Source organism: Anopheles funestus, chromosome 2RL, assembly GCF_943734845.2.
Source record: "Anopheles funestus chromosome 2RL, idAnoFuneDA-416_04, whole genome shotgun sequence".
Classification (NCBI taxonomy): Eukaryota; Metazoa; Arthropoda; class Insecta; order Diptera; family Culicidae; genus Anopheles; species Anopheles funestus.
In genome coordinates this window covers 99,501,987-99,524,715 of record NC_064598.1, presented here as the reverse complement: position 1 = coordinate 99,524,715, position 22,729 = coordinate 99,501,987, and the positions used below count along the sequence as shown (strand labels likewise).

Genomic DNA, 22,729 nt, shown 5'->3' with positions numbered 1-22,729 from the left:
ATTTGGAAAAAAAATTAAATTGATTTATTTTAATGCCAATTGATTGCAATGTGTTTCTTTTCACTCAAGTAATGCTTTAAATAAAAAAAAGAGTCAAAAATAATAAAAAAATCAAAAAATTCACAAAAATAAAAATTTACTAAGGCTCATTTTTGCACCAAGTTTTGGCTATAACTCGGTCGGTATCCAACGGATCGCCAATCTTTAACCTGTGGTCGATAGATGGCACCAATGGCTACATTTTCTTCTTGGACGGCCATGCCTTCAGATGTCTATGCTAGAAGTTATCTGAGAAACTAAGTTCCTTACCCTGTTTGAGAAAATGTAAAATTTTCCTCATTTTTGCACCAAGTTATGGCTATAACTCGGTCGGTATCCAACGGATTGCCAATCTTTAAAATGTGGTCGATAGATGGTACTAATGGCTACATTTTCTTCTTGGACGGCCATGCCCTCAGATGTCTATGCTAGAAGTTATCTGAGAAACCAAGTTCCTTACCCTGTTTGAGAAAATGTAAAATTTTCCTCATTTTTGAGCAATGTAGCAAAATTTTTAAATGTGATATATTTGAATGCGAATTTGTTGCAATAGGTTTCTTTTCACTCAAAAATGCTTCAAATTAAAAAAAGAATAAAAAATCAGAAAAAAATTTTTTAAAAATTTTCAACTCGAAAATTTCATAAGGGGTACCCCTTGCCATTTTTTTGAGAAAATTTGGAAAAAAAATTAAATTGATTTATTTTAATGCCAATTGATTGCAATGTGTTTCTTTTCACTCAAGTAATGCTTTAAATAAAAAAAAGAGCCAAAAATAATAACAAAATCAAAAAATTCACAAAAATAAAAATTTACAAAGGCTCATTTTTGCACCAAGTTTTGGCTATAACTCGGTCGGTATCCAACGGATCGCCAATCTTTAACCTGTGGTCGATAGATGGCACCAATGGCTACATTTTCTTCTTGGACGGCCATGCCTTCAGATGTCTATGCTAGAAGTTATCTGAGAAACTAAGTTCCTTACCCTGTTTGAGAAAATGTAAAATTTTCCTCATTTTTGCACCAAGTTTTGGCTATAACTCGGTCGGTATCCAACGGATCGCCAATCTTTAAAATGTGGTCGATAGATGGTACTAATGGCTACATTTTCTTCTTGGACGGCCATGCCTTCAGATGTCTATGCTAGAAGTTATCTGAGAATCCCAGTTCCTTACCCTGTTTGAGAAAATGTAAAATTTTCCTCATTTTTGCGCCAAGTTTTGGCTATAACTCGGTCGGTATCCAACGGATCGCCAATCTTTAAAATGTGGTCGATAGATGGTACTAATGGCTACATTTTCTTCTTGGACGGCCATGCCCTCAGATGTCTATGCTAGAAGTTATCTGAGAAACCAAGTTCCTTACCCTGTTTGAGAAAATGTAAAATTTTCCTCATTTTTGAGCAATGTAGCAAAATTTTTAAATGTGATATATTTGAATGCGAATTTGTTGCAATAGGTTTCTTTTCACTCAAATAATGCTTCAAATTAAAAAAAGAATAAAAAATCAGAAAAAAATTTTTTAAAAATTTTCAACTCGAAAATTTCATAAGGGGTACCCCTTGCCATTTTTTTGAGAAAATTTGGAAAAAAAATTAAATTGATTTATTTTAATGCCAATTGGTTGCAATGTGTTTCTTTTCACTCAAGTAATGCTTTAAATAAAAAAAAGAGTCAAAAATAATAACAAAATCAAAAAAATAAAAATTTACTAAGGCTCATTTTTGCACCAAGTTTTGGCTATAACTCGGTCGGTATCCAACGGATCGCCAATCTTTAACCTGTGGTCGATAGATGGCACCAATGGCTACATTTTCTTCTTGGACGGACATGCCTTCAGATGTCTATGCTAGAAGTTATCTGAGAAACCCAGTTCCTTACCCTGTTGGAGAAAATGTAAAATTTTCCTCATTTTTGCACCAAGTTATGGCTATAACTCGGTCGGTATCCAACGGATCGCCAATCTTTAAAATGTGGTCGATAGATGGTACTAATGGCTACATTTTCTTCTTGGACGGCCATGCCCTCAGATGTCTATGCTAGAAGTTATCTGAGAAACCAAGTTCCTTACCCTGTTTGAGAAAATGTAAAATTTTCCTCATTTTTGAGCAATGTAGCAAAATTTTTAAATGTGATATATTTGAATGCGAATTTGTTGCAATAGGTTTCTTTTCACTCAAATAATGCTTCAAATTAAAAAAAGAATAAAAAATCAGAAAAAAAATTTTTAAAAATTTTCAACTCGAAAATTTCATAAGGGGTACCCCTTGCCATTTTTTTGAGAAAATTTGGAAAAAAAATTAAATTGATTTATTTTAATGCCAATTGATTGCAATGTGTTTCTTTTCACTCAAGTAATGCTTTAAATAAAAAAAAGAGCCAAAACTAATAACAAAATCAAAAAATTCACAAAAATAAAAATTTACAAAGGCTCATTTTTGCACCAAGTTTTGGCTATAACTCGGTCGGTATCCAACGGATCGCCAATCTTTAAACTGTGGTCGATAGATGGCACCAATGGCTACATTTTCTTCTTGGACGGCCATGCCTTCAGATGTCTATGCTAGAAGTTATCTGAGAAACTAAGTTCCTTACCCTGTTTGAGAAAATGTAAAATTTTCCTCATTTTTGCACCAAGTTTTGGCTATAACTCGGTCGGTATCCAACGGATCGCCAATCTTTAAAATGTGGTCGATAGATGGTACTAATGGCTACATTTTCTTCTTGGACGGCCATGCCTTCAGATGTCTATGCTAGAAGTTATCTGAGAATCCCAGTTCCTTACCCTGTTTGAGAAAATGTAAAATTTTCCTCATTTTTGCGCCAAGTTTTGGCTATAACTCGGTCGGTATCCAACGGATCGCCAATCTTTAACCTGTGGTCGATAGATGGTACTAATGGCTACATTTTCTTCTTGGACGGCCATGCCCTCAGATGTCTATGCTAGAAGTTATCTGAGAAACCAAGTTCCTCACCCTGTTTGAGAAAATGTAAAATTTTCCTCATTTTTGCACCAAGTTTTGGCTATAACTCGGTCGGTATCCAACGGATCGCCAATCTTTAACCTGTGGTCGATAGATGGCACCAATGGCTACATTTTCTTCTTGGACGGCCATGCCTTCAGATGTCTATGCTAGAAGTTATCTGAGAAACTAAGTTCCTTACCCTGTTTGAGAAAATGTAAAATTTTCCTCATTTTTGCACCAAGTTTTGGCTATAACTCGGTCGGTATCCAACGGATCGCCAATCTTTAAAATGTGGTCGATAGAAGGTACTAATGGCTACATTTTGTTCTTGGACGGACATGCCTTCAGATGTCTATGCTAGAAGTTATCTGAGAATCCCAGTTCCTTACCCTGTTTGAGAAAATGTAAAATTTTCCTCATTTTTGCGCCAAGTTTTGGCTATAACTCGGTCGGTATCCAACGGATCGCCAATCTTTAAAATGTGGTCGATAGATGGTACTAATGGCTACATCTTCTTCTTGGACGGCCATGCCCTCAGATGTCTATGCTAGAAGTTATCTGAGAAACCAAGTTCCTTACCCTGTTTGAGAAAATGTAAAATTTTCCTCATTTTTGAGCAATGTAGCAAAATTTTTAAATGTGATATATTTGAATGCGAATTTGTTGCAATAGGTTTCTTTTCACTCAAATAATGCTTCAAATTAAAAAAAGAATAAAAAATCAGAAAAAAATTTTTTAAAAATTTTCAACTCGAAAATTTCATAAGGGGTACCCCTTGCCATTTTTTTGAGAAAATTTGGAAAAAAAATTAAATTGATTTATTTTAATGCCAATTGATTGCAATGTGTTTCTTTTCACTCAAGTAATGCTTTAAATAAAAAAAAGAGTCAAAAATAATAAAAAAATCAAAAAATTCACAAAAATAAAAATTTACTAAGGCTCATTTTTGCACCAAGTTTTGGCTATAACTCGGTCGGTATCCAACGGATCGCCAATCTTTAACCTGTGGTCGATAGATGGCACCAATGGCTACATTTTCTTCTTGGACGGCCATGCCTTCAGATGTCTATGCTAGAAGTTATCTGAGAAACTAAGTTCCTTACCCTGTTTGAGAAAATGTAAAATTTTCCTCATTTTTGCACCAAGTTATGGCTATAACTCGGTCGGTATCCAACGGATTGCCAATCTTTAAAATGTGGTCGATAGATGGTACTAATGGCTACATTTTCTTCTTGGACGGCCATGCCCTCAGATGTCTATGCTAGAAGTTATCTGAGAAACCAAGTTCCTTACCCTGTTTGAGAAAATGTAAAATTTTCCTCATTTTTGAGCAATGTAGCAAAATTTTTAAATGTGATATATTTGAATGCGAATTTGTTGCAATAGGTTTCTTTTCACTCAAAAATGCTTCAAATTAAAAAAAGAATAAAAAATCAGAAAAAAATTTTTTAAAAATTTTCAACTCGAAAATTTCATAAGGGGTACCCCTTGCCATTTTTTTGAGAAAATTTGGAAAAAAAATTAAATTGATTTATTTTAATGCCAATTGATTGCAATGTGTTTCTTTTCACTCAAGTAATGCTTTAAATAAAAAAAAGAGCCAAAAATAATAACAAAATCAAAAAATTCACAAAAATAAAAATTTACAAAGGCTCATTTTTGCACCAAGTTTTGGCTATAACTCGGTCGGTATCCAACGGATCGCCAATCTTTAACCTGTGGTCGATAGATGGCACCAATGGCTACATTTTCTTCTTGGACGGCCATGCCTTCAGATGTCTATGCTAGAAGTTATCTGAGAAACTAAGTTCCTTACCCTGTTTGAGAAAATGTAAAATTTTCCTCATTTTTGCACCAAGTTTTGGCTATAACTCGGTCGGTATCCAACGGATCGCCAATCTTTAAAATGTGGTCGATAGATGGTACTAATGGCTACATTTTCTTCTTGGACGGCCATGCCTTCAGATGTCTATGCTAGAAGTTATCTGAGAATCCCAGTTCCTTACCCTGTTTGAGAAAATGTAAAATTTTCCTCATTTTTGCGCCAAGTTTTGGCTATAACTCGGTCGGTATCCAACGGATCGCCAATCTTTAAAATGTGGTCGATAGATGGTACTAATGGCTACATTTTCTTCTTGGACGGCCATGCCCTCAGATGTCTATGCTAGAAGTTATCTGAGAAACCAAGTTCCTTACCCTGTTTGAGAAAATGTAAAATTTTCCTCATTTTTGAGCAATGTAGCAAAATTTTTAAATGTGATATATTTGAATGCGAATTTGTTGCAATAGGTTTCTTTTCTCTCAAATAATGCTTCAAATTAAAAAAAGAATAAAAAATCAGAAAAAATTTTTTTAAAAATTTTCAACTCGAAAATTTCATAAGGGGTACCCCTTGCCATTTTTTTGAGAAAATTTGGAAAAAAAATTAAATTGATTTATTTTAATGCCAATTGATTGCAATGTGTTTCTTTTCACTCAAGTAATGCTTTAAATAAAAAAAAAGAGTCAAAAATAATAACAAAATCAAAAAAATAAAAATTTACTAAGGCTCATTTTTGCACCAAGTTTTGGCTATAACTCAGTCGGTATCCAACGGATCGCCAATCTTTAACCTGTGGTCGATAGATGGCACCAATGGCTACATTTTCTTCTTGGACGGACATGCCTTCAGATGTCTATGCTAGAAGTTATCTGAGAAACCCAGTTCCTTACCCTGTTGGAGAAAATGTAAAATTTTCCTCATTTTTGCGCCAAGTTATGGCTATAACTCGGTCGGTATCCAACGAATCGCCAATCTTTAAAATGTGGTCGATAGATGGTACTAATGGCTACATTTTCTTCTTGGACGGCCATGCCCTCAGATGTCTATGCTAGAAGTTATCTGAGAAACCAAGTTCCTTACCCTGTTTGAGAAAATGTAAAATTTTCCTCATTTTTGAGCAATGTAGCAAAATTTTTAAATGTGATATATTTGAATGCGAATTTGTTGCAATAGGTTTCTTTTCACTCAAATAATGCTTCAAATTAAAAAAAGAATAAAAAATCAGAAAAAATTTTTTTAAAAATTTTCAACTCGAAAATTTCATAAGGGGTACCCCTTGCCATTTTTTTGAGAAAATTTGGAAAAAAAATTAAATTGATTTATTTTAATGCCAATTGGTTGCAATGTGTTTCTTTTCACTCAAGTAATGCTTTAAATAAAAAAAGAGTCAAAAATAATAACAAAATCAAAAAAATAAAAATTTACTAAGGCTCATTTTTGCACCAAGTTTTGGCTATAACTCGGTCGGTATCCAACGGATCGCCAATCTTTAACCTGTGGTCGATAGATGGCACCAATGGCTACATTTTCTTCTTGGACGGACATGCCTTCAGATGTCTATGCTAGAAGTTATCTGAGAAACCCAGTTCCTTACCCTGTTGGAGAAAATGTAAAATTTTCCTCATTTTTGCGCCAAGTTATGGCTATAACTCGGTCGGTATCCAACGGATCGCCAATCTTTAAAATGTGGTCGATAGATGGTACTAATGGCTACATTTTCTTCTTGGACGGCCATGCCCTCAGATGTCTATGCTAGAAGTTATCTGAGAAACCAAGTTCCTTACCCTGTTTGAGAAAATGTAAAATTTTCCTCATTTTTGAGCAATGTAGCAAAATTTTTAAATGTGATATATTTGAATGCGAATTTGTTGCAATAGGTTTCTTTTCACTCAAATAATGCTTCAAATTAAAAAAAGAATAAAAAATCAGAAAAAAAAATTTTAAAAATTTTCAACTCGAAAATTTCATAAGGGGTACCCCTTGCCATTTTTTTGAGAAAATTTGGAAAAAAAATTAAATTGATTTATTTTAATGCCAATTGATTGCAATGTGTTTCTTTTCACTCAAGTAATGCTTTAAATAAAAAAAAGAGCCAAAAATAATAACAAAATCAAAAAATTCACAAAAATAAAAATTTACAAAGGCTCATTTTTGCACCAAGTTTTGGCTATAACTCGGTCGGTATCCAACGGATCGCCAATCTTTAACCTGTGGTCGATAGATGGCACCAATGGCTACATTTTCTTCTTGGACGGCCATGCCTTCAGATGTCTATGCTAGAAGTTATCTGAGAGACTAAGTTCCTTACCCTGTTTGAGAAAATGTAAAATTTTCCTCATTTTTGCACCAAGTTTTGGCTATAACTCGGTCGGTATCCAACGGATCGCCAATCTTTAAAATGTGGTCGATAGATGGTACTAATGGCTACATTTTCTTCTTGGACGGCCATGCCTTCAGATGTCTATGCTAGAAGTTATCTGAGAATCCCAGTTCCTTACCCTGTTTGAGAAAATGTAAAATTTTCCTCATTTTTGCGCCAAGTTTTGGCTATAACTCGGTCGGTATCCAACGGATCGCCAATCTTTAAAATGTGGTCGATAGATGGTACTAATGGCTACATTTTCTTCTTGGACGGCCATGCCCTCAGATGTCTATGCTAGAAGTTATCTGAGAAACCAAGTTCCTTACCCTGTTTGAGAAAATGTAAAATTTTCCTCATTTTTGAGCAATGTAGCAAAATTTTTAAATGTGATATATTTGAATGCGAATTTGTTGCAATAGGTTTCTTTCCACTCAAATAATGCTTCAAATTAAAAAAAGAATAAAAAATCAGAAAAAAATTTTTTTAAAATTTTCAACTCGAAAATTTCATAAGGGGTACCCCTTGCCATTTTTTTGAGAAAATTTGGAAAAAAAATAAAATTGATTTATTTTAATGCCAATTGGTTGCAATGTGTTTCTTTTCACTCAAGTAATGCTTTAAATAAAAAAAAGAGTCAAAAATAATAACAAAATCAAAAAAATAAAAATTTACTAAGGCTCATTTTCACACCAAGTTTTGGCTATAACTCGGTCGGTATCCAACGGATCGCCAATCTTTAACCTGTGGTCGATAGATGGCACCAATGGCTACATTTTCTTCTTGAACGGACATGCCTTCAGATGTCTATGCTAGAAGTTATCTGAGAAACCCAGTTCCTTACCCTGTTGGAGAAAATGTAAAATTTTCCTCATTTTTGCGCCAAGTTATGGCTATAACTCGGTCGGTATCCAACGGATCGCTAATCTTTAAAATGTGGTCGATAGATGGTACTAATGGCTACATTTTCTTCTTGGACGGCCATGCCCTCAGATGTCTATGCTAGAAGTTATCTGAGAAACCAAGTTCCTTACCCTGTTTGAGAAAATGTAAAATTTTCCTCATTTTTGAGCAATGTAGCAAAATTTTTAAATGTGATATATTTGAATGCGAATTTGTTGCAATAGGTTTCTTTTCACTCAAATAATGCTTCAAATTAAAAAAAGAATAAAAAATCAGAAAAAAAAATTTTAAAAATTTTCAACTCGAAAATTTCATAAGGGGTACCCCTTGCCATTTTTTTGAGAAAATTTGGAAAAAAAATAAAATTGATTTATTTTAATGCCAATTGATTGCAATGTGTTTCTTTTCACTCAAGTAATGCTTTAAATAAAAAAAGAGCCAAAAATAATAACAAAATCAAAAAATTCACAAAAATAAAAATTTACAAAGGCTCATTTTTGCACCAAGTTTTGGCTATAACTCGGTCGGTATCCAACGGATCGCCAATCTTTAACCTGTGGTCGATAGATGGCACCAATGGCTACATTTTCTTCTTGGACGGCCATGCCTTCAGATGTCTATGCTAGAAGTTATCTGAGAAACTAAGTTCCTTACCCTGTTTGAGAAAATGTAAAATTTTCCTCATTTTTGCACCAAGTTTTGACTATAACTCGGTCGGTATCCAACGGATCGCCAATCTTTAAAATGTGGTCGATAGATGGTACTAATGGCTACATTTTCTTCTTTGACAGCCATGCCCTCAGATGTCTATGCTAGAAGTTATCTGAGAAACCAAGTTCCTTACCCTGTTTGAGAAAATGTAAAATTTTCCTCATTTTTGAGCAATGTAGCAAAATTTTTAAATGTGATATATTTGAATGCGAATTTGTTGCAATAGGTTTCTTTTCACTCAAATAATGCTTCAAATTAAAAAAAGAATAAAAAATCAGAAAAATTTTTTTTTTAAATTTTCAACTCGAAAATTTCATAAGGGGTACCCCTTGCCATTTTTTTGAGAAAATTTGGAAAAAAAATAAAATTGATTTATTTTAATGCCAATTGGTTGCAATGTGTTTCTTTTCACTCAAGTAATGCTTTAAATAAAAAAAGAGTCAAAAATAATAACAAAACCAAAAAAATAAAAATTTACTAAGGCTCATTTTTGCACCAAGTTTTGGCTATAACTCGGTCGGTATCCAACGGATCGCCAATCTTTAACCTGTGGTCGATAGATGGCACCAATGGCTACATTTTCTTCTTGGACGGCCATGCCTTCAGATGTCTATGCTAGAAGTTATCTGAGAAACCCAGTTCCTTACCCTGTTGGAGAAAATGTAAAATTTTCCTCATTTTTGCACCAAGTTTTGGCTATAACTCGGTCGGTATCCAACGGATCGCCAATCTTTAAAATGTGGTCGATAGATGGCACCAATGGCTACATTTTCTTCTTGGACGGCCATGCCCTCAGATGTCTATGCTAGAAGTTATCTGAGAAACCAAGTTCCTTACCCTGTTTGAGAAAATGTAAAATTTTCCTCATTTTTGAGCAATGTAGCAAAATTTTTAAATGTGATATATTTGAATGCGAATTTGTTGCAATAGGTTTCTTTTCACTCAAATAATGCTTCAAATTAAAAAAAGAATAAAAAATCAGAAAAAAAATTTTTAAAAATTTTCAACTCGAAAATTTCATAAGGGGTACCCCTTGCCATTTTTTTGAGAAAATTTGGAAAAAAAATTAAATTGATTTATTTTAATGCCAATTGATTGCAATGTGTTTCTTTTCACTCAAGTAATGCTTTAAATAAAAAAAAGAGCCAAAAATAATAACAAAATCAAAAAATTCACAAAAATAAAAATTTACAAAGGCTCATTTTTGCACCAAGTTTTGGCTATAACTCGGTCGGTATCCAACGGATCGCCAATCTTTAACCTGTGGTCGATAGATGGCACCAATGGCTACATTTTCTTCTTGGACGGCCATGCCTTCAGATGTCTATGCTAGAAGTTATCTGAGAAACTAAGTTCCTTACCCTGTTTGAGAAAATGTAAAATTTTCCTCATTTTTGCGTCAAGTTATGGCTATAACTCGGTCGGTATCCAACGGATCGCCAATCTTTAAAATGTGGTCGATAGAAGGTACTAATGGCTACATTTTCTTCTTGGACGGACATGCCTTCAGATGTCTATGCTAGAAGTTATCTGAGAATCCCAGTTCCTTACCCTGTTTGAGAAAATGTAAAATTTTCCTCATTTTTGCGCCAAGTTTTGGCTATAACTCGGTCGGTATCCAACGGATCGCCAATCTTTAAAATGTGGTCGATAGATGGTACTAATGGCTACATTTTCTTCTTGGACGGCCATGCCCTCAGATGTCTATGCTAGAAGTTATCTGAGAAACCAAGTTCCTTACCCTGTTTGAGAAAATGTAAAATTTTCCTCATTTTTGAGCAATGTAGCAAAATTTTTAAATGTGATATATTTGAATGCGAATTTGTTGCAATAAGTTTCTTTTCACTCAAATAATGCTTCAAATTAAAAAAAGAATAAAAAATCAAAAAAAAAAATTTTAAAAATTTTCAACTCGAAAATTTCATAAGGGGTACCCCTTGCCATTTTTTTGAGAAAATTTGGAAAAAAAATTAAATTGATTTATTTTAATGCCAATTGGTTGCAATGAGTTTCTTTTCACTCAAATAATGCTTTAAACACAAAAAAGAGTCAAAAATAAAAAAAAATCAAAAAATTCAAAAAACTGAAAATTTACTAAGGCTCATTTTTGCCCCAATTTTTGCCTATAAGTCGATCGGTATCCAACGGATCGCCAATCTTTAACCTGTGGTCGATAGATGGCACCAATGGCAACATTTTCTTCTTGGACGGCCATGCCCTCAGTTGTCTGTGCCAGAAGTTATTCGAAGAATCAAGTTCCTTACCCTGTTTGAGAAAATGTAAAATTTTCCTCATTTTTGCACCAAGTTTTGCCTATAACTCGGTCGGTATCCAACGGATCGCCAATCTTTAACCTGTGGTCGATAGATGGCACCAATGGCTACATTTTCTTCTTTGACAGCCATGCCCTCAGGTGTCCGTGCCAGAAGTTATTCGAGGAACCAAGTTCCTTACCCTGTTTGAGAAAATGTAAAATTTTCCTCATTTTTGAGCAATTTAGCAAAATTTTTAAATGTGATATATTTGAATGCGAATTTGTTGCAATAAGTTTCTTTTCATTTAAATAATGCTTTAAATTAAAAAAAGAATTAAAAATCAGAAAAAAAAATTTTAAAAATTTTCAACTCGAAAATTTCATAAGGCTTACCCCTTACGTTTTTTTTTTGAGAAATTTTGCAAAAAAATTAAATTGATTTATTTTAATGCCAATTGGTTCAAACAAGTTTCTTTTCACTCAAAAAATGATTTAAATAAAAAAATTGAATTTTAATTCAAATTTGTTGATATTGTTTTCTTTTCACTCAAATTCCTTTTTTTAATGGATTTGGGACTGTGCTTTATTTTCGCCCTCATTCCGTGCGTTTTATTTTACTTTCTGTTCGAAAGATTATTCTCCGTCAACAATTGCGTGGAAGTACAAATAACACCATGCTTTCGGCTTTCTATTCCTCTCAATGGTAGGTGTTATTCCGAGGTGCGCCTGATTTATCGTCCGGTGTCATTTGTCAGGCTGCAGGTATGCTTTCATCTGGACATTGGAACACTATTGACCAGAGTTTTATGTTTGCCTCTCTTCGGTTGTTTCGTTTTTGTTCATATCATCTGCTGCCCGATAGGAATGTTGCAATTTCTCCATCATTTTCTTTTGGTGTTCGGGATGTCTTGGATTCTATTTCACCAGACGTTCCGTTCTCGAAACCTTCCGGGAATCTGGGAACGAAAACAAAACCGATCAAGAGATCGTAAAAGATAGATCAACCCAAACTGAAAAGAAAGGCGGAAACGAATATCTTGAGAACTTGCCAAAATCAAATTTCACCCAGCCGGGTAGCTATAACAAGCAGTCTGATGCATCCAATTTCGATTCGAATTAATGCACACTTAAGAATGCGAAATTTAAGCTTATACAAGTCAGTAGTTTTTTTTGTGCTCTTGAAACTCCGGAATCTTTTTTCTGTTGATTAACGCACAATGGTGAGTGTCAGATGTTTGCAAACAGGATTTTTATGTTGAAAAAATATGGCCCCGAATACGATGGTCAAATCATGCAGCAATTATGTACAAAAGATTATCGAAAGGTGATCGGTGGTGAACAATACCAAGAATAAATCGTTGAGTGTTTCAAGGTTATTTCAAGTGGCACTCTTCTTGTGTGTTCTTAGGTCAGGGCCTGTATTTCAACGGTACTTAAGGGTGTTTTTGTATAGGAATAGATTTTTTTAATGGAAATTAAAAATTACACCCGAATGAGATCGGGTAACATGTCTAAAGAATTTCCTTTTTTTGCCGCTTGTGTAAAACAAGCTTTTAATATTATAAATCCGTTAACTGTCCGGTAGCTAGTTTCCAGATGTTTTCCTTAGATTTGTTTTGAGCAAGGATGAACAAATATACAGAAGCCATTGAAAATTTTTGTTAAACGGTATGCTTTTTGTGTGTGTGTGGAATTACTTTTAACACAGGATCGCCCGGAATCCTCGACGAGATTTCGGGCGATCCTATGAAGCTCCTTTCTAGTGCTTCAGTATCATGTTAATGCGGTATAAACATATGCACACACGAGAGTAAAATTGATCCTTTATGGTTAATGATCAAACCAGCTTCCCGTTTCCCTAACTTGGCTGAGGTTTTTTAGTTAAATTCCTCTGCTATCATCAAAGCAGACAGTAACTCGATCTTGGAAGCGATCGAACCCGCACCAAGAAAACGGGACGCAGGTTAAAGTTTCCAGCTTAATTATGACCTCAAAACCGGATGGAGCGAGCGTTTTCTACTTAAGCGGAAGGTGCTTTGCGTGTGAGCACGATGCAATTGGGATGCAAATTATTAAGGTTCCTTTTTGTAAGAGAAAATGTGTGTTAAAAATTTATAATAAACTTTGTACGAATATGAAGCCGTAGTTGTAAGGTTTCGTTGAAATATGTTACGTCTTGAGAGTAATGTAATCAGATAATACAATCTCTGACAGGAAGGAATGGATTATCGTTTCGGAAGGGTCAAATTTTGTGGCCATCAGTCTGTTGCTCGGTCTGTGGTTGTGAAGTTGTTGTATGCAGCGCATCCTTCTGACTTTGCATAAATTCTTTTCTGATTACTTTTGCTGAAACGGAAGGCACTGTGGCTGAAGCAAATCTGGAATGAAGCCAAATGTGTTCTGATGAGGGAGTTTCTATAAAATGGAATCAACACATATTAACACACACGTAACGACTTAGCGCGTTGAAGAGCTCGGCCGGGTAAAGTAGTGCAAGACCCCCAGCAAAGCCTTTTCAAGTGTCAGACTGTAATCTTTAATGTGTGATCAATTGCATAGAGAAATGAAAAAAATTCATAAAACTATAAAACCCTTTTGACTTTTCTAACATCCTGCCTCTTGATCTATGGCGACACTTGTAGCGTGTTCCGAGATGGGGCAAGTGTGAGGGCGTTTGATCTGTACTCATAAAGCAATGACGTTAGAAACGACCCCAGCAAAGCTTTACGTCTTCTGCTATTCGTTGTTGATGGTCCTACTACCGGGAAATCTCATCCGTAATGACTTTGCATCATAAATCATACATTTTCCAGCATCATTTCGTTTTGCTGCTATGGGAAAGCGAGAAAATTAAGCTGTTAAGAATTCGGGGTTTTTTTCCACCACCCGGTGACTCAACTGAAGGTGAAGAAAAGCAGCTAGCCGGAAAAATGATGATGTTTTGAAGTATGAAATTCATAACCCGAAATATGGCTGGAAATGTGATCCGTGATCACGCGATCATCACATCTGTTTGCACCGGCTAGAATGCAGCTAGCTTAGATTGAACCATTTTGAAAGGGATGTCGTGTGTGTTTGACCTGGGTGGGGCACGGGATCGTTTCCCTAGGAGTCATTTTCAAAAGAGTTTCCCCATCTCAAAACATAATGTCGTACGCTGAGGCGTGTGCAACCAGACGGCCGTACTAAGATTTGTTTTTCACTCCCTCAGTTTGGAGTCGTTGGGAGGATGATCCCGTACGTTTCCGGTTGACCTGACACGAAGGCAGGATGTGGTTGCGCAGCCGTTGTTGAGGGAGATTTTTGGAAGGATGATAAAAAAACATAAACATCCGATATTGGTACAGAGAGGAAGACATTTGTGATGCATGACCACATCATAGAATGGAACGGCTATAGGTGGGATAAGATTGTTGAAGGTATCAATATCTACCAAGGTAAATACCGACACGTGTCTAAAGTATCAGTAATGAAAAAATACCGTTGTATTTAATTAATTTCATTTCACTTACTTTTGTTAAGTCACTTTTCATTCTTTATCAAGTTATTTTTGTTGATTAACATTTTCTTTCCCTCATTCGATAAAAATTGAAAGGTTTTTTATGTGAAAGAAGAGCCTGAATGTATCGAAGTTATCAACAAACCGAAAATAAATAACGAAGAACACATCATAATTTAACCAGCTCTTCAAATGCATCATCGCGAGCGCTAACCGAAATAAAAGCCATGTTTGCTTTTTAATAGCGCATTGCTTCGGAATCGATGCTACCGCACTTGGTTCAGTTGGTTCGTTTTTTTATGTCATTAGGTTCCGACCACTATCCAATCGGACACATATTTCACGCCTTCTCCTGGAACGAGTCTGGAAGCGGTTAAACCCAACCTTAGAATGGCCCTGCATTTGAGCATCGAATTTCGTCGAATGAACCAGTCGCTCTCTCGCTCGGCCTTTTTGCGTCGAGACATCGTTTGTCTCCGAGCGATCAACATCAGCAAAACAAAGCGATCCACTGTTATGCTGCATGTTGCATCGGATGCTGCGTTCGGATCGGTCCAACCGCACATGTGCACCCGTTCACTTCCTCCATCACTTTCACGGGCTGTTTACATTTGCTTGGTAATTTGAGAAGTGGTTGAAAACAACAGCAACAAAAAAAAGCAAAACCACACCGAAGAACCGTACCGAATCGGAGGCGAAAGAGTATTAGGAAAAACTGCTGAAAATTGCTTGAAACTATACGGTTGATTGCGGGAGAAACAACGTTATGGTAAAGGCTCATAACGATCGCACCAGAGGCGCACATGATGGCAAGTTGAAATAAGTAAAAACATGAGAGAAGAATAAAAAACATTCACGCACATGCTGAATAAGGAAATTGAATAAACCTTTTCCCGACATTCTTTCAAAGACGCGTGTTGGCACAACCCCGAAGGAAGAAAGACCTCCGCGTGGATTGTGTTTGTGTGCAATGTTTGTGTTCCTTTCGCGGTCGCTCGTCACTTCGGGCCCGTTAGAATACGCTGTGTATATATTTAATATCTGCGGGTATGTTGAGACCATTGGGTACACTCAGAACATACATACACGCATCCACACACACACACATATTGGCATGCGAGGGATAAATAAATAGCCCCGGTGCCGAGCAACGGGTCCAAGTTCCGAAATAAACACTATAAATTTTAAAACAAATATACCGAACAAGATAATCATCATCGGCACAACTGGTGTAACGGTGCCGGGTAGGAGTGTTCTTTCGAACATTCAAAGTGCGATCGAGAAATTTGGCGCAAATGCGCGATCTTCACATGTGTCTTTGGTTGTGCCGATCCAGCCAACTTTGCGGTATGTTTAATTAAATGTAGAGGGTAACATAATAGTAGAAGGTGAGCTCAGAGTTCACAATAGCAAGAGATTTTTATTTGAAAACATTTTGAATGTATGATGGAAAAATTAAAGAGATAAATCAATTATCCTTTAGTTCAGTTTTTGGGACTATTCAACGCACTGTACCGCTGTACACATAGAAAGATGTAAATTTGTGTTCTTCTCATGCTTAACCTTATATCTACTCTGCTGAGGTCATTACCACTGAAGAAAGTGCTAAAACGTGCGGAAACCAATCGTCGGCCCGTAAAAGCTCTACACGATGTTATGTGAATATTTGCACATCTTTGGACAGGGCTGGTTAGAGATCCCGCACGTCCTTTCCCGCGGCTGACGCCAGGGGTCGTGAATCGTTGTTTGACTTTCCCACCGCAAACTTGAAGAAGCGTGGCTAGAAGGGTTTGCGTCGTTGGCGAAAAGTCGTAAAACACTGCGACAGCCGTCGGACACGCTTCTTCTGACCTGTGGACGAGGAGGCACATGTACGCATAAAAGTAGAATATTATTCATCGTACACCTGCTACAGAGCAACTGGTTGAGATTGGGACATACCGATTGGACCGTACAGGAAGTGACAATGATTGCATACACAATTTCAGTCCAACTACCTCCAAACGGTAATGCCAGTGGGAACCCGATCAGCGTAGTGTGGAAAACATTCTGGGAATTTTCGGCCGCTGGGAACGATTTTCCCATCGGAATGTGGGCGTTTACTTACCCAACAGGAAGTGGGCCGAAGGTTTTCGTAACGTGCGGCTAGGTGAAGTAATCTTTTGTTTTAATGTTCCTGCGGCTTTCGATCGCGAGCATGTGAAGGAATGCGGTCGGTGTATGCTGGCGTTGAGGTCCAGAACGACGTTTCATTTCCTGGCATACGCATCGCACAGTCAATGATCAATCGTTTACTTTTCTCAGAACTGTCACAGTGCTCATCAGCGAAACGCATTAATTATATTGAATTCTACCCTACCCGCCGATGTCATTGCACTCGGGTAAAATAAATCGCAAAAAGGTATATATGCTTTGTTTTTATGTCTTTGCCGGGTCTTTTCGATCCGTAAAATCACCATAAAGTAGTTATTATTCCAGGAACGGAAACCAAATCTCATAATGTTGTGCGTATGCAAATATTTGTGTGGTTATTTGTCTTTTATCGACGTTGGTTTTCCATTTTTTTTTCGTTTCCACCAGAAAGTGTTACGGTTCTGGAGGTGAAGTTCGGCTTCCACAGGTGATGGAGCTCAACCAGGGATAATTAACGAAACCAATCATGTATCGGAAAGGAAGGAAAATATATCAATCCCCGAAACGGTCAAACGGTTTGGACTCGAACAGGATGCAAATGAGGGTGGGAATCGCCAATGATCTACAGGGGTCTCTTCTTATTCAGGCGATTTTATAGACTTCTTCTTTATCTGTTAGTGTAAACAAATTCATTCGCTTACTATTACAATAAATAAATGTTATTAACGTAGCATATTTCATATTTGTTTTTAATTGGATTATTGGTTCTTATACATATCTTTTTGTTTATGATTTGTTCTTGTTCCTCAAAGGAGAAACCTTCAAAACCCTGTCTTTTAATGAGCAACGCTACTTGATCAAAGAACATCTTGACGTCTTAATAAAATAACCACTCACGTGTCCTTTTTCTAGACTACGCATCTTACCTAAGAATTACATAAATCTTTCTCAAGCTTCTCTATTTGTATGCACGGTTTTTTTGCGTCGAACTGGAACCGAGAATCTATCTGCATCTTCCCCATTACTTCGCACAGTTATTCAATGTCAATAAATCCTTGTCCATTCCGATGCAACGACAATCGGCATTTTGTAATACAAGGGTGATCGATTCCAGTGTGGTGGAAAGTGTCACAAGACAGCCATAAACAAACGTTGTGGAAGCAAAACAAAACCTACGACATCAACCTGCATGAAGAATTGACTCCAAAGCTGACCACGAGCATGGAATATGAAATGTCCGTTCTGTCCGGCACAAGCGGACATCGAAATCAAATAAGTTCTGCGCATACCAATCGAATGTCGCCTTTTAGCCGATGTTGGTTAGAGCATGGAACGTGGAGAAAGAAGCAGAGGGATATATGAATAAATTTCCTGCACAACTCTTCTTTTGCTGTCACGCGATAGGACTTTTTTCCGATGACAAGACCAATTAGACAAATAAATATGCAAAGAGAAAGAATGTCGGTGCCGGTTTGTGTAACCAATTTCGTACGTTGCCTGGTGCGATATGGAACTGGAGGGAGGGGATCACGTGAGGATAAAGAACAGCCGATGACGAAGGCATGATGATCCGCTTGTAAGAATATGGAAAACATTTCAACAGCGACAAATCAAAACATCAACTTCTTTTGCTGCGAACGACGCGACGCCACACGGATTTGTGCATATGCAACCGTGGCGCAGGGCGTGTAACGGAAAGAGGTGAGAAAAAGGTGACCGTAATGCAATTTCAAACATTTAATTTACAAGTCGAACGTGAGTGGAATCGACATTGTCGATCGATCGATTCCGGTAGTGTGAAACTCGCGGGCGATCTCGATCCGATTGAGCTACGGTAAAATGCGGATTCACAATGGTCCGCCATGGAAGGCGTACAGATAAAAGGGAGTGCTCCTTGGTGGTAGTAAATTCAGATCCATGAACTAGAAAATCAATTAATCTTTCTTCGATTACGTGCATCAGCATGATGGAATCATCCTCCCTGGTTGAACTGGTTGATAGAATAAAGCAACTAGAGAAGAATGCGATAACCTGTGCCCTGTTGGTAAAGTGTTTGGTGCTCACGGGAGTTGGCTGTTGAGTTCCTTTCAAAAATCGGATTTCTTCCGATTTCTTTTTTTTTTCAACGTTGCCTACTGTTGCATGGATTACTGTGATGGATAGGAGAATGTGTTCTGCCCTTACCAGCACCCTTTCGATGTGGTCCAAACTGGCAGAGGTTAATCAACTTCTACGCGCCTGATGTACGGTTGATGAAGCGGGAAGAATAATTTATTAGAATTTCGATTCTGTAGCCTAGCTTCAATTGGTCACACACTCACGCGAGAACGAATAGAAAGTGGGAGAATGAAAATGATCATCACCTCCAGCAGATCCTTAATGTCCGAGGCGCCGTAGGTTCCGGGACAACCTTTACCAGCAATTACAACCGATCGTCTCTTGGGGAGATGATTTTCTTGTTCCAAAAGTGATCGTTTGTGGAGCCAACGGCTAGACACGAGAGTGGTTTCTTCTGACGCATTGCCGTACCGGGATACGGAACTTCCATCAGCACCAGCCTCCCCGAAAAAAACGAGGGAAACTGACATAAGGTTGGACGGAGTAGCCAAAGGGGGATCAAATTTTCATCTTGGAATGCGGACATGTGGGGTCCAAAGTAAGTAAACTACACAGAAAATAGTTATCGTTATTCAGGGTATTTAATTTTTACAGAATAAGGCATTGCATCGTATCGTATCGGCTTCGGAAAATTTAGTTTTTTTACAAAATCATTTTTTTTAATTTTTTGAAATCAGCTCAACCTTAACATGGCTACTAGCGCCACCTAGGAACTGCTAGCAGAAACGTTTCATTTTCGCCAGTTGAAATATTTCAACGTAAATTGTCGTTTTTCCAACAACAACAACGAAATTTAAAAATTTCGCCCGATTTTGAATTTTCCGCGCCATTTTCCGTTAAAAATGGCGCATTTTCAACGAGAATGGGAATCGGAAAATCATTTCAACTGCAACTGGGTCTCTATTTCGATCATTCATTGCAGGATCATTTTTTTTACGTGGAAACAGTTAACAGTTTTAAAAGAATATGCAACTGAACGGTGTAATAATTGTGTGTATATGACCCTAGAGGGGATGCTGGCCACTACTGTCCATGTTGGAGTCATCATAACTGGAAAAAGTCAATGCTTCTTAGAGCATACAGCGGCGCTCAATGTTTCTTCTCATTCGTTGTTGCTCAAAAATCGACTGCTCGCTCAAAGCACTTTGCATGTGGCTGTCGCAGTCGAGAGCATTTAAGCGTATCAAATATGATTTACTCTTACGATCTCACAAAAAAGTGATGCCTGTTGCTTCCGCTTTACAAAACAAAACCAAAAAAAAGATCACCCTTAAACGTACACACAATGTATGTCCTCGATCAATCAACGGCACAGCAGGGGATGGATTGTGTGCGTGTCGTTTCGCATCAACAACAGCGGTTCTATATTTAGCTGCTACTCGGTTCCATGTTCCAGCCCAATTCCATGTTTTTGTTTGCACTTTACACAACGCACTGGTGCGCTAGTGTTGGTCCATGTTACAGGTGGCATAAGATAGACGGAATTCGTGAATCATACAGCGTCAGAGACAAACGTGACACATACCAACCGCACTCTTCTTTCGTTCTAACAGTAGCATTGCTTTTATTAGATATTTCGTATCAAACGAACAACAGTTTCATTCGCTTCGTGCTTAACAGTGTACGATAGAAAAGGAACGTTTTATGACACAGGATTGTATTGGGATATCCCCGAGATTTTGACAAAAACATTGCACCACTTTTGCATCACGCACAAACACTTACAAAGCCACTTGGTACATATCTTTCGGTCGCAACGCATGGTCGTTATCTTATCACATTGCCTTGAAGGCTCGTCTAAACGTATCGCGGTACCAGGTTCATCCAGAAGCCATGTTTCGCGTTGAGACCGGCCGATGTTTCGTCGAGCACAAGCGGGATGGTTAGTTTCGTACCGAGTTCAACGATGAAATTGGACAGCATGTAGAACAGGAAACATTTGGCCTGCATCAAAGCTAACCGGGACCCAATGCAGTTCCGCAAACCCGTTCCAAACGGCAAATACGCGTCCTGGTTGATGTTGTTTGGGTTGGAAAATCGTTCCGGATCGAAACGGAGTGGATCCGTAAAGAACTTTTCATCCAGATGGAAGGATTTCAGTGGGATAGATATGTTCAAGCCTTTTTCGATCGTCACCTGCGTGCCATCCGTGTTGGTGAACGTGTAATCTTTAGTGCAACGCCGATTGGTAAGTCCGAACGGTGTCCAACGACGCAGTGTTTCCGAGACAACCATATCTAGATACTTCATTTTCTGCAATATCTCGTAGGTTGGTGTCTTGCCATCCACTAGCTCCGCGCGTGCATTATCAATTTCGGTTCGTAGACGCGCCTGAATGGTTGGGTTAACAGCTAACTCGTAACTGGCGAAACAGAGCAGCGTCGTTGTGGTTTCGATACCGCCAAAGAAGAAGGAAGCAGCTGCCGCCGTTATGTCGATGTCTTGCCACTGGAGCGTCTCGTTCGTGGCATCTCTTTGGGACTCCACTGTGTGTGTTTCGGCCGTGGAGAATCCAGCACTTTGGAACTCATCATCCTCCATTTGTTCGGTGTTCAGTTTGTTCTTGCGGGCTTGCAGCAGCAGGTGGATGAAATCTGGCCGTTTGATGGAGTTCTTCTCGCGGTAGCGAATGTTGGTCGAGACCGCTTCAAGGTAGAACTCGTTCACATCCTTGTAGAGTATGCCCAGTCTCAGGAATTTGTACAGAGCGGGCAGAATCGTGGTCATGAGTAACTTCAGCCCGGGAAGTCCATCCACCTTCGCTAGGCGCTTCCCCTTCAGGAAGAATTCATTCTCTGGATCGGTTAGCGAGTCCACTTCGACACCGAACGAAATGGATGTCATCGCGTCATTTCCCAGCTTTGAGTACAGATCACGTAGTTCCATCGTGAACGGTTTGCCACGTGAGAACACCACCAATCGGTTCATAGCATCACCGGCACTCTTTGACAGCAGTCCGAACATACTGCGTATTTTGCTGCCAGTAAAGGCCGGACTCAATCCGGTACGATGATGGCGCCACTGGGCTCCATTGGCGAAGAACAATGAGCGGGCAAGCAAAGGATCGCACTCCACCGAAAGTTCTGTTACGTGGTCGGTGAAATGATCGAAGTCCCGTATAGCCATTTCCTTGAACAGTACCGGATCGTGCACGAGATAAGCTGGCGTGCGCAGCGTAAACACACCCGAGATGCGTGTGTTCGGGAACATGTAGTAACCTTCGGAGGCAACATCAACGGCATGCTTTTCCTGTGTAAAGAATGACCACACCTGACCGAAAAACGGAACCGGCTTCACGTACGGGATGTTGCGCTTCTCGAAGTAATCGTACGTAGCGACACTCCACCGATAGAACAGATACAACACCACAGGCAACGCCCATAGTAGAAACATTCTGACCTAGACCTAGACCTTGGCACTCCGACTGGTGTATTTGCGCGAGCGCGCGCGTTCGTTTACACACCCGTTCCGAGACTTGCTCCTGCTCGCATCAGAAACAGACTCGCGACTGTGGTGATCTTGCCGCAACGTAAAGGTCGGCAACGCCATCGTCATCGTCGTTGTGGTCGCATCTTGCGTACTACCACTACAGTATCGCATCCACTCGACACAGATTGTACGCAACAAACCCGCGGAAAGCAAATTTTGGACGCGTGGAAGTGGAAATAGCGGAAGCATTCACTTCCAATCGTATGCGCGATAGGGCGGCAGAGAAAAAGATAGCTGTGCTGTCTGTTGCAGTAATTGATCGTGTTTGCTTCGTTTGTGTACAGTGATGATCCTAGGACGGAGGAAGATGAACGATGGTAGAAGTGGTAGAACAAATTTCAACTCAATACGTTTGCCTCGAAGATGGTGGAACAGTATACAATCTGGAGCTCACCGGTTATCTGGATTTAATGCTTCTATCTGGAAACCATATGATCGA

The 22,729-nt window shown here is 38.3% G+C and overlaps 1 protein-coding gene across 1 annotated transcript; it reads right to left on the bottom strand.

The window, feature by feature from the left end:
- Nucleotides 1-20,337: 20,337 nt before the first annotated feature.
- LOC125763458 (probable cytochrome P450 9f2) lies at nucleotides 20,338-22,417 on the bottom strand. The gene has a single exon (XM_049426676.1). The coding sequence runs from the start codon at nucleotides 22,192-22,194 to the stop codon at nucleotides 20,599-20,601; it is 1,596 nt and encodes a 531-aa protein (XP_049282633.1). The 5' UTR covers nucleotides 22,195-22,417; the 3' UTR covers nucleotides 20,338-20,598.
- Between the last annotated feature and the right edge of the window lie 312 nt (nucleotides 22,418-22,729).